The 12,415-nt window shown below is 40.7% G+C and overlaps 1 protein-coding gene across 1 annotated transcript in view; it reads left to right on the top strand.

Moving 5' to 3' along the window:
• Positions 1–12,415, top strand: part of LOC111147266 (acyloxyacyl hydrolase) — a 162,060-nt gene that overhangs the window by 16,589 nt on the left and 133,056 nt on the right. Inside the window, exon 2 of the mRNA XM_022503203.1 lies at positions 2,334–2,429. Within this exon, the coding sequence (XP_022358911.1) occupies positions 2,334–2,429 (96 nt within the window). The remainder of the gene's footprint in view (positions 1–2,333; positions 2,430–12,415) is intronic.

Genomic DNA, 12,415 nt, shown 5'->3' with positions numbered 1-12,415 from the left:
CCCCCCCCCCCCCCCGCCTTCTTTGATCCTGAGCTGCACGCCATGACTATTTGCTGTAGAATCTGCTGTATGACTCAGCTGATGACTCTGGTTGTTTCACATCAGAATGAGAAGTACCGCCATGCCCTATGCCCTCCAACAACACAAAACAGTTATAAGCAATGTTGTTGGGGATCATGACTGAGTCAGAACACAGCTTCGAGTGCACCCATTCAGCTTTTCCTATGGAGACCCCTGGCAACTGACAACTGAAATGTTCCTTCTGTGCTTCTCAATCAGCTTACTTGAAGTCAGAAAACCTCGCTGTCCCCTGACTCCAAACCAGACCCTGCATCAGGTACTCAAAGTCAGAGTTAAGACCCCATTCCCACCCTCAAGGAACTTAAAATCCAACTCTAAAATCTTAGAAAAGAAGTTCTAGAAGAGTAGGTAACTTGTGCCAAGTTGCACTATTTATAACGGACTGATCCAGTATTGGAACCCAAGTTTATTCTTTAATTCAAGGCCTGTCCCTTTTTAACTATACCTCACTGTATCCCCTTTCCACACTGCAATATAATTATTTATAATTGTTTTTCAATTGTAGCTATTAAAATTTATTTGGCTCCACCTAACTTAAGAGGTGATTGGCGGAGACATATATTAAGGCTTAAAAGCATATTATAAATGCTGAATATATTCACATATGTTAAATATATTTATATATTTAAAATAAAAATGAAATTGGTCTATCTCTGGGTGATTTAAAGGATGTTTATCTTATTTACAGTATTCTCTATTTTTTGTTTGCTAAACTGATATTACATTGAATCTGTATTTTTGAAATGTTTTTAAAATAAAATATATATGGAAATGCTTTTTAGACTATAAAGTGCTAATAAGTATTAGCTACTGAATTCACTGGGTGTAATAAGACTCTCAATGCATGGATTAGGTTAAAAGCACATCTAATTAACCTTGATAGTTGACATTGATAAACGTGCCAGTGCTCTCAGAACTGTAAGACTGGTTTTTAAGATCATGCTATCTCAGATTAGGGGAGTCCAGCTTTGTCCAGTTTTATCTGTCTAGAAATGTTTGGTTGTACTATCGCATCTGTTATCAGCCACCTTCCCTCAAGGGGTCCTTGTAGAAATCTGGTTTTAATGACACTCCATGTGAATTTGGGTTCCCAGCTCCTTGAGCATATGGATAATAGCGAGCTTACTACTGGGCCAGGCACCCTGGAACTTCTTCATTTGGGATATAAGCCTTCTTTTGCCTCCTTAGAAACCAACCTCGGCTAATAAATGCCACTGCTGTTATCTCAAGAAGGCCTACCAATTTCCTCGCACAGACTTACTGATCTTTGGCCAACCAACCCTTTGTGTATAGAAGAAAGAGTCCCCTCCCTTTGGAAAAAGGAGGATTGGGCTTCCACAGGCATTCGGAGATCAAGGCTGGTAATAGAACCTTCTAAGGGGTGTCAGCCTAGTACTTCTGGGCCTACACATTTATATATCAAGATAGCTGAAGGAATATATTTTTAATTTAATCTGAGGTTCCTTCTAGACACTTATTATATTGGTACATGCTTTCAAGCAGAGTGCTTTATAGCTGGGAGGTAAAATGATATTTTACAATAGTGCTATGATTTCAAAGGCACATTCAGTTGCACTGTTATCTCCCTTAATCATTACAGCAGCCCTGTAGAAAACTTATTACCTTCTTTGCAGTGAGGAGACCAAGTCTTAGAAAGCCAGGATGCGGAGTCCAAGATTCAAGGGCAAGACTCAATACCAGATCTTCTGACTCCAAATGCTGAGCAATTTCCACCACTTTTCTAAAATTGAAAAACTGACCCTGGATCACAGCTGAGCATGTATGGGGTGGGAATGATCCTAGTCACCATGAAGCCATCTACTGCAAAAAGGAAGAAAAGGAGAAGGGAAAGAAGCCAATGTCTACTGAGCTTCTACTCTATGCTGGCTGGTTTATTTCTGCACTATCTCCCTTAAATGCCATGTCTTTCTCCCATGTAATCAAAATAGAAATAAACAAAGATTCCGTTAGCTCCCCAAAGTCACATAGCTTCCAAGTAGCAAAACTGAACCGACAACCAGTCTTTCTGGTCCTCAAAGACGCCATCTTAGCACACTTCACACCTCATTACAACTCACAGTGCCTCTATGCACACGGCAGGTTTTAAAAGGCTTAGCAAACAAATGTTCTGTGTTGTGTGGGGAGGCTGGTGTTCCTAAGGACACACACGTATCCCTTCCTTTCCTCTGGCCCTCCAACACTTTTCTTTACCACACTGCTGACGTTTTCTTCTGCCCCCTCCCGCCTTGCAGCCTGCGTGGTGGTAGTTTCCGTGATTGAACAGCTTGCTCAAGTTCACAACTCCACGGTGGAGGCCTCGATGGAGAGACTCTGCAGCTACCTGCCAGGTAAGTACAGAAAGGGTCATGCAGCTGTGGGTGTGCTTCTTCGTTTGATTCTTGAGTCATCATGAGTGAGTTTATACCCTACAACTGCTTAGGGAGGAGAAAGTAATTGAGGTGTTTATGTGAGTTGATATTTTTATGAGACTAATAGAAATTAAAACAAACACACACACACGCACAAAAACCACTCTAGTATATTTGTGCTCCCCGATGTTCATTTTCCATCATGGCAGGATGAGATTGCCGTAGACATTTATGGAATAAAACATAGAATGGCTAATTTTTGTTTCATGTGTTACATTTATAAGGATTTGCCCACCAACTGGGGTTCATTGCCTTAAGTACCAAGAAGGTCAAAATAATGAAAAAATGGATAATTTTCAGTGATTTATGTTACTTTAACCGCATGCACATTCCCAGAGGCACCCAGAGCCCTACCAACACAGAGCTTTGTTTAGGCTGAGAAGACAACTGATCTTAAAACCCTAACTGGGAAAATAATCTGGGAACAGCCCATGGATTTGAAGAGGATCTCAATTAAATCATTTACCCATCCTCCAAAAAAAAAAAAGAAAAAAAAAAAAAACTGATTGATGATTTAAACAAGTTGTGGGGGGAGGAGTTAAGATGGCGGAGGAGTAAGAGATCCCGGAGCTCCTCTTACCCCCCAAACATAGCTAGATAGTTATCAAGTTATTCTGAACACCCAAGAAGTCCATCGGGGGATGGACTGCAAGTCTCCAGGTAGAAAAGCGACCACCTTTTGGGAGGTAGGAATTGCGGAAATTCACCGGGGGAGACTGAGCTGTGGAAACGGGGACGGAGAGGGAGCCTGCTTGGGCGAGCTACTGCTAAGTATTAGAAGCCTCTGAACGCAAAATCTGAACTTTTAAGTTCCTTATGGTGGCAGATGAGCCTGGACTAAAGGGGCTTAGGTGGCGAAGAGGGACAAAATCCCAGGAGTGACAAGGTAGTCTGACTATCCCCTGGGTTTCAGGAAGAATGCGTGGCACCAAGGGGCGCCTGGGTTCCCAGGCATAGAAGCCAGAGGCCCGAGAGAGCAGCGGGACTTCGTGCAGGCTTCCCGCTATAAAGTGTGGACCCCCTGTCGGTCTGGGGACCCCTTTCCTGGGAGGGGTAGGCAAGCGTGGGGAGAATCTCTCCCAGGGGAACAGTGTGGTTTGAGGGGTGGGCGACCCCGAAATTTGGTTTTGAAATTCAGTCACATGCCAGAAATAAAAAGGCTTGGACACAGGCAGAGTGAATGCAGGGTTCTAGCATACACGGGGGACACAAATAGGGTGACTGTTTGCTGTTCTTTGAGGGCTCACAGAAGAGTAGGGGGTGTGAACTTTCAGCTCCGAGGCTGGAGAGCAGGGCGCCGCCATATTCATCCCGCACATCCGCGTTGATAAGCGTTCAGGGAGCAAAAACAGCGCCACCTAGTGGAGGCCAGAGCCCTGGCCACCAAGCCTCACCCCACTGAGCCCTGGAGAGGTGTTTCCACCCAGACAGGTCAGGCTGAGAATCAGTACAGCGGACACTCCCGCAGCAGACCAGCATAAACAACTAGCTCCCACCAAGTTTATTATCATAGTGTGCTGCAAAGCTTCAGCTCTAGGGGAAATAGGATTGAGCTTCCTTTTTACTTGATTCTATATTTCTTTTATTCTTCTTATTTTTTCATTTTATAACACAAGAGACAAGAGATGTTGGTGAGGATGAGGAGAAAGGGGAACCCTCTTGACAGTGGGAATGCAAACTGGTACAGCCGCTCTGGAGAATAGTATGGAGGTTCTTCAAAATGTTAAAAAATAGAATTACCCTGTGATCCAACAATCACGCTACTAGGTATTTACCCAAAGGATACACAGGTACAGATTTGAAGGGATACATGCACCCCAGTGTTCATAGCAGCATTATCAACAATAGCCCAACTATGGAGAGAGTCCAAATGTCCATCAACAGATGAATGAATAAAGATGTGGTATATATACAATGGAATACTCCTCAGCCATCAAAAAGAATGAAATCTTGCCATTTGGAACAACATGGATAAAGTTAGAGTATTATGCTAAGTGAAATAAGTCAGAAAAAAACAAATATATGATCTCATTTACTCTGTGGAATTTAAGAAAGAAGAGAGAGGAACATATGGGAAGGGGGAAAAGGAAAAAAAGGGGAGAGGGAAACAAGCCATAAGAGACTCTTGATAAGAAAACAAACTGGGGGAGGTGATGGAGGTCAATGGAGGAAGGTGAGTGAGGGATGGGATAGATGGGTGATGGGTATTAAGGAGGGTGCTTGTTATGATGAGCACTGGGTATTGTATGTAAGTGATGAACCACGGAGTTCTACTCCAGAAATCAATATGCATTATATGTTAACTATCTGAATTTTAAATTAAAAAAAAAAAAGAAATAGAAATAGCATAATTAGTGAATTTGCAGATTTGGGTGGAATAGGTATTATGTTTGATGATTCAATCATAATTTAACATTATCTCCATCTTCTAGAATGAATAAAAATGATTAGGTACAAAAATACACAAGTTGTCTATTTCTCTTTCAACAAAATCAAGAAAATGCTGATTCTGTTTCCTTTATAGAATACTATTAAGTGAACAATGACAATGGGTAAACTTCTTTGAGAGTCAAATTGTCATTGATTTAACGTTAAGAAACAAATTCATCAAGGATGAATTTTCTCAAAGTAAGAAAGCTAGACTGATGGCGGCTGTGTCTTGGGTTTATACAGCATGTTGTGTGAACAGCACAGAAGCATTTTCGGAGGATTTACTGCATTCAGTTACAATATGCATTCACAAGCTGAATTTCTTGGAATTTAAACTAAAGATCAAGAGAGAATAAAACAGATGTGTTTACAATGTCCCAGATTAACCATTGCTAAGGTTTTGACATATTTACATCATCTTTCTTTTATGGAATTAGAATGTGGCAGATAAACTTGAAACACCCTTTGGCTTCCCCTCACCCCCAGTTCCATTCTCCTCCAATCTCCTTAGAGGGAACCACTCATATGAACTTGATGAGTATTGTTCTTGTTGAGCTTGTACTTTCACATTCACTTGTATGAATTCATAAGCAATGTATGGTATTGTTCAGTGAATAATTTTTTAACCTGTTTCTGGTAAAACAAAATGTATTTAAAAAGTTTGGTATGTCTTTTAAGTCTATTTTAATCTACAAGTTTTCTTTCCTTCCCTTTCTTTGCCATGTAATTTATTTGTGGGATTTGCTCTGTAGAGTTTCCCACAGCCTGGATTTTGCTGATTGCTTCCCTGTGGTATGGTTGAGTATGTTGCTGTGTGTTCTGTATTTCGTGAAAATTTGCAGCTAGATCCAGAGGCTTGATCAGACTCCAGTTTTATTTCTTTGGCAAGACTATAAATGGTGATGTTTTCTTTCATTGAGAGACCATTAAATGTGGTTTTTCCTTTTTGTGATATTAGCAGCTGTTGATGCTCAATAACCCAATCTATTAGTTCATTGGGAGTTGCAAAATGGTGCTATTCTAATATAACATTCATATTATATATAGTGGTGGAAATGCATTAGAGACACTTCCCTCATCCTCATCATATTTTAAAGACATGTTCCCCACAGTCACTAATGATAATGTTTATAGTAGGAAAGTCCAGATACATTCCCGATTCCTTTTGCTCTACTTGCCAGTTTTCAAATAATTCATTGCCTTTCTGTGATCATCCCACAGTAGTCAATCACTTTTCTTTAAAATACCATTATGAACTCTTGAATTTATACGTATTTCATAAGTTTGTTTCGTTTTGTTTCAATTACCATCCTACTGTAACTCAAACTGTCTCATGTTTGACCAGTGGGAACTTCAGGTTGGCTCCTGAGTCCCTTTGACACGAGTCTAAGTAACTTTGATAGCTTCCTTACTAATTGATACAAGATGTTCTAGCCCTGTCTTGTGCTTTTCCAGCCCCAGGCTTGAAATCAATCATTTCTCTCAAAAGCTCTGGTTTCGGGGCACCTGAGTGGCTCAGTGGGTTAAGGCCTCTGCCTTCGGCTCAGGTCATGATCTCAGGGTCCTGGGATCGAGCCCCACATCGGGCTCTCTGCTTAGTGGGGAGCCTGCTTCCTCCTCTCTCTCTCTCTGCCTGCCTCTCTGCCTGCTTGTGATCTCTCTCTCTGTCAAATAAATAAATAAAATCTTTATTAAAAAAAGCTCTGGTTTCCATTATTGGGAAATAGTATTTTAAGACCACAATTTGGGTGTTCATTGCCACTGAGTTGGTCATTCTTTCTGGGTTTCTTCAGTAGACAATGCTAGAAAAAACACATATATTTATATATACATACATTTACCTATATTACATATAATTTTAAGACAAAATGTTTAGTGAGTTCATACTAACACTTCAAATTCAGGACTACAGGATTCTTTTCTTGACAGGATTTTCTTCTTAATCTCTTCTGAATCATATCTGTATCTCTTCTTTCCATACTTGAAGTCCTAATTCTCAAGGGCAGAGGGATAAAATATCCCATAATTACTCATTCACCTTTCCCTCATTACATATATAACGTCTCAGAATGTCAATCCTCGTCCTGCTGCCATTAATATACTTTATAATCACTGAGAGCAGTTAACATTGTTGTTTGCATATACTTTTCCTGTTTCTCCACCCTTTCTAGTCATTGTACTATATGCCCTGAGCATACAGCTATTACGGATGATACCCATTCCCTGCCTGCCCTCACTTTGTCTCAGTCCCATCAACAACTATTTGATCGATGTTCACCACCAGCCCTTATGAGGATGTCTCTCTAGCTGAGCTGTTGTCTAAAGTTCATTTCTCAGGACGGATTCATGGGAACAATATTCCCTGAATTCTTGCATGTCAATAGCTAGCTCTCTGTGCCCTTTACACTTGAAAATCAGTTGTTTTTCTGGATATGTAAATCCTTGGCACACAATTTCTTTCCCTAAGTATCTTAAATGTGTCTTTAAAAAGCCTGCTGGTAATCTAATTCCCTTTTTCTTGTAAGTCACTTGCTGTTTTTGCCTAGAAATTCAAAGATTGCTTTTTCCTTTCTTCTCCAAAATTCAGTCATGTAAGTAGAATGTGTCTTAGTGTTAGTTGTTGTATGTTGATGTCAGGCACAGAGAATATTCTCAAGTACATTTTTTTATAATTTCAGGAAAGTTGTTTACTTGTTCAGTTTCATTGATTTGGTTTTCTTTTTCAGAGATTTCTTTTTTTTTTTTTTTTTTAAAAGATTTTTTTTTTTTATTTGACAGAGAGAGATCACAAGTAGGCAGAGAAGCAGGCAGAGAGAGAGAGAGAGAAGCAGGCTCTCTGCCGAGCAGAGAGCCCGATGCGGGACTCGATCCCAGGACCCTGAGATCATGACCTGAGCCGAAGGCAGCGGCTTAACCCACTGAGCCACCCAGGCGCCCCTTTTTCAGAGATTTCTAATACCCATATTTTGAATCTTCTTTGCCTAACCTCAATATGTTGCCTAGCTATTGAATAGTTTCTATCCCTTTATTTTTTCTCTTGAAAGTTTTACTCCTTTTCACCTTGTATTTTACTTAAGACATTAGCTATTGTGTTCAGTTCTTGTGTTCACTCTAGTTCAGACTTCATTTCTCTTATAATCTTGTATTTTTCCCTGAATTCTTTTATTCCATGTCTGAGTTATTCTAATTCTGATTTCTGTTGTTCTTTCACGACTTATAACATTTTATTAATGCTTCTTAGCTCATTACGAAATACTATGTTATTTTTTAATCCTTTTTTTGGGCTTGACTATCTGGCATGCTTTTGCTGTCTATAAGGATGTGATTCTGTTCCTTATTCTTTTTTTCTTATAATAACTTTGTATGGGAGTTGACCTAGATACATTTCTGTTGCTCATTTTTATGTGAAATTAATTAAATTTAAGAGTTTTCCAAAACTCTTAAAGAGAAGTGGTTCAGGGTACTTTTCTAAATGCACAAAACTTTTTCTGTTGTTCCTGTGTAGTGTTAAAACACACACACAGACACACAAACCACTGCAACTTGCTTGCTGAGAGAGTTTCTGTTTCCCTGCCCACTTTTATCTCGATTTTCTCTTTCCTTTGCTTCTGTCCAGCTCAGTGTTGTTTCCAAACCCAGCAGTTTCTCCGCAGTATGCACACTGTCCTGTTAGGGAGCTCTGGCAGGTCAGTTTCTGCAATTTATAGATGCCTGGACAAGCCAGCCGTCTTAGTCCTTCTGCCTTGAGCCTGTTGTACTCATCTGTCACAGTGGGCCAAACCCCTCCCAGTCTCAGGTGCTGTTCTTTAATTGGCCCACCATACTTTCTAAGCAATACCTATGGGCTATCTGGGGATTCCCCTACTCTCAAGTTTCTCTGGCATTCCATTGCATCCCTTTACTTTCTGCCATATGGACGTTGACAACCCATAGGTCTTGTGCCCATGAGTGGTTTATCCTTGCCTAAATGTGTTTTGGGGTTCATGGAGATACCTACTTATGTTATAACAATTGTCCATGGATTTGGGGTTTTTCTATCCAGGAGCTCTTTTTCCCCTCTTAGGTAGAAATTCAAAGAAATTCCAAAATTCCTCTGCCTTCAACATTATCTTTCCAGAATCCTCCCCACGTGGGATTTTGCTTTCATGGTAATGTCTACTGTACATATAGCTCTACAACTTCTGTTTTTCACTCAACAGTATGTTTTTGAGATCTGTAGATCTATGTTAAGACATAGAGACTTAGGTCAAGCCCCTTAATTACTCTACAGTTCTTCACCACATAAATGTCCCATATTTTCCTGACCCATCCCCCTATTACTGGACGATTACAGTGTATCATAAACCTTACTTTGCATTTTCACATCCCTGAATTAGAGAAAGAAGAGGAAAACATTATTACCATTTCACAAAACAGGAAAAAAAGTGAAAAACAGTCATAATTATCATTAAGATTTGTTTTGATTGGTTGTCATTTCCGTGTAATAGACCACACTGACGCATAATCACCATTTGTACCTGGTGTTTGATTTTCTCTTTTTAGGCGAGGTTGTGTTGTTCAAAGATGAAAGGCTCAGTAAAAATCCTCCTTCCTAGATGAGCCTGTCCTAATGTACTAGCAAAACGTAACACAACAGGGACCAAGATTGCTGGTCTTCAGGGTATGGTCTGGGCTCCTTCTGACTCAAGGCAGGACATTTCAGTGTCTGCTGAGGTAAATGAGAGGCAGAAGGTCAGATTCTGGTAAAATGAAAGTTGTTACTTTACCAAAGGAAGCAAAGTAGGTATTTCAGTTTCTGGGGTGGGTTACCTTTCAATTGAAAGAATTTCAAAGGATTAAGAATGCTGCTTGGGGTTATTTTCATTTTATTAATTAATGTTTTACCTCTGGATAAAAATAAGGTGCTCAGGGGTGCCTTGGGTGGCTCAGCGGGTTGAGCCTCTGCCTTCGGCTCAGGTCATGATCTCAGGGTCCTGGGATGGAGCCCCGAGTCGGGCTCTCTGCTCGGCGGGGAGCCTGCTTCTCCCTCTCCCTCTGTCTGCCTCTCTGCCTGCTGTGATCTCTCTCTCTCTCTCTCTCTCTCTGTCAAATAAATAAATAAAATATTAAAAAAAAAATAAGGTGCTCAGTTCAGTAAAGGCTCTTTCATTTGACATACATTAAGTTAGGGTGGGCATTACTGTTTTCATTTTACGGATGTGGAAACCAGGGCACAGAATGGCCATGCAGATGGTAGAGGGTGACAAAGACACTTTGCCTCCTACCTCAAGACTTTTCCTTCTTGAAATCAAAATAGGCCTGAACCATAGTGCCTGCCTGAACTCCAGTATTGCCTCCTGTCTAGTGAGCCAGAATGGGGGCAGAGGAAGTGAAATTATGGATTTCAACACACAGATACTATTTTAAAAACTATTTTAAAATAGTATTGCTTTTACCTCCAAAGCAACACAAGCTCAGAAGACATAACTTTAGCAGACTGAAAGCATGTAAACAACATTGTTGAGAATAATCACTCAGTAAATCATGTTGGCCTTTTCTTGCCTGAGAAGACTTTTTTTTGAATTTTGCAAAGCATTACTGACCTTCGGTTTCACCTGCTGCTTTTGCCTCTGGCTCTCATTAGTAAACACCTTGGAAGAATCTCAGAATTGTTAATGAAAAAATGATTAATGGAATCATTCCCCCAGGGGTGAGCAGACTTCTATGCCCTGAGACCCGTGCTGGAACTTCTTCTGGGGTCACCTCTGCAAAAATCTTATCTTCATGGAATATGATAGCTAAAAATTCGTGTAGATTGAAAATGAGGAAGGCAACTCTCCGCGTGTTCTGGAGATTCTGAAAATCGATGAACAAGCTAAAAAACACATAGCCTCAAAACTAGCTGTGTGGTCAGTTAATCTCCCTGTGCTTCAAATTTCTCACCAGTACTTAGTCTGTCACTGACCCTGTCATACTTGGAGTTGACGAAGCATCAAATAAAATGTCCTAAGTACACCTGACAGTCATGCTGCAAATAACATGGCTTTTGGAGGAAAAAATACAGTCTCTAACCGAACCAGGTGGCCAATCTGTGACTTGGGACCTTAAGCTCTCTAAACCTGGACGTTCCTCCCTATACAACAAGGGTAAGAATAAACACTCCCTCAAAAGATTCTTATGAGAAACTTCTTCACGGTAAATGTGAAGGTGAATGTGCTTGGTGTTATTTACATACACTGTGTACATCTAAGTACGATGACTGCTCACTGGCTCCTTTTTAACCCTTCTTTGCCCTTGAGAATGGCCACAATTTTTTTTCTCCTATGCTGTTCCAAGTCTGACTCTGTAGAAATTAAATGCTCTTGTACCTTCCTGGTCACAGAGAGTTTAACTGTATACATTTTAAGTCAGGTGACTAGCAATATGTGAGGAACTTTGTTTTCAATCACTAATGGTGAGGTTACAACTGATCATGGTGACTAGGCTCTATCTGGCTTGCTCTGGGGACTTTGCATGTCTCCACTCTGTACCCTTCTGTGCTGATCTAGAATTTAGCTGTCAAGGGGCCATCTCATGCTTCAGACCAGCCGTTGCTCCAGGAGCCCCTCACTCTTAAGCATCATAGAATCCATCTGAGAAATGATCACAGAATCCGTTCAAGAAATGGTTCATTCAGATGGTCCGACTCAGAGAGTGAGGGGAAACTTGCAGCCACTCATTTCAACTTGAGCAAAACGAGGTTCCAAACACACACACACACACACACCCCAACGTCTTTTATTTTACCAGAAAGAAAGCAAATTTTCTCTTCCGAGAAGTACTGCAAGAGCAAACTATTGCCCAGCTCTCAGCTAAACTAGTTCTGTGTCAGGGTACTTGAAACTTGCTGGCAGAGTGCTTTGCCGATTCATGTAATTCTGAATGTCTGTTACCTAATTCTCCTAAGTTCCTAGATTGTCTAGTAAAGAAGACTGAATCCCTGTCCCACCTTTTTCAGATGAGGGAATTGAAATCCAGAAAGGGTAAGCAGTCAAAGGTCAGAGGCAGGTGGACAGGTGTTGAAATCCGATCTCTGAGTCCTAGGACATCTGAGGTTCTTGACACTCTACACTGCAGTGCCCCAACAAGGAGCTCCCCGTAGGAAAGGGGAGATGTTTTTATTTTAAAACAGGTGTACTGAGGTATAATCACATACCAGGCAATTCACCCATTTAAAATGTATAACTCAGTGGCTTTTAGTATATTCCCAGAGATGTGCATCCATCACCACAAATTTTATTTTTTTATTTTTATTTTTTTTAATTTCAGTGTACCAAAATTCATTGTTTATGTACCACACCCAGTGTTCCATGCAATACATGCCCTCCATAATACCCACCACCAGGCTCACCCAACCTCCCACCCCCCACCCCTTCAAAACCCTCAGATTGTTTTCCAGAGTCCACAGTCTCTCATGGTTCATTTCCCCCTCCAATTTCCCCCAACTCCCTTCTCCT

The sequence above is a fragment of the Enhydra lutris genome, unplaced genomic scaffold (assembly GCF_002288905.1).
Source record: "Enhydra lutris kenyoni isolate GAN:26980312 unplaced genomic scaffold, ASM228890v2 scaffoldscaffold16, whole genome shotgun sequence".
Lineage (NCBI taxonomy): Eukaryota > Metazoa > Chordata > Mammalia > Carnivora > Mustelidae > Enhydra > Enhydra lutris.
Note: the sequence above shows the minus strand (reverse complement) of the source record. Positions and strands in the feature narration are given on the sequence as shown.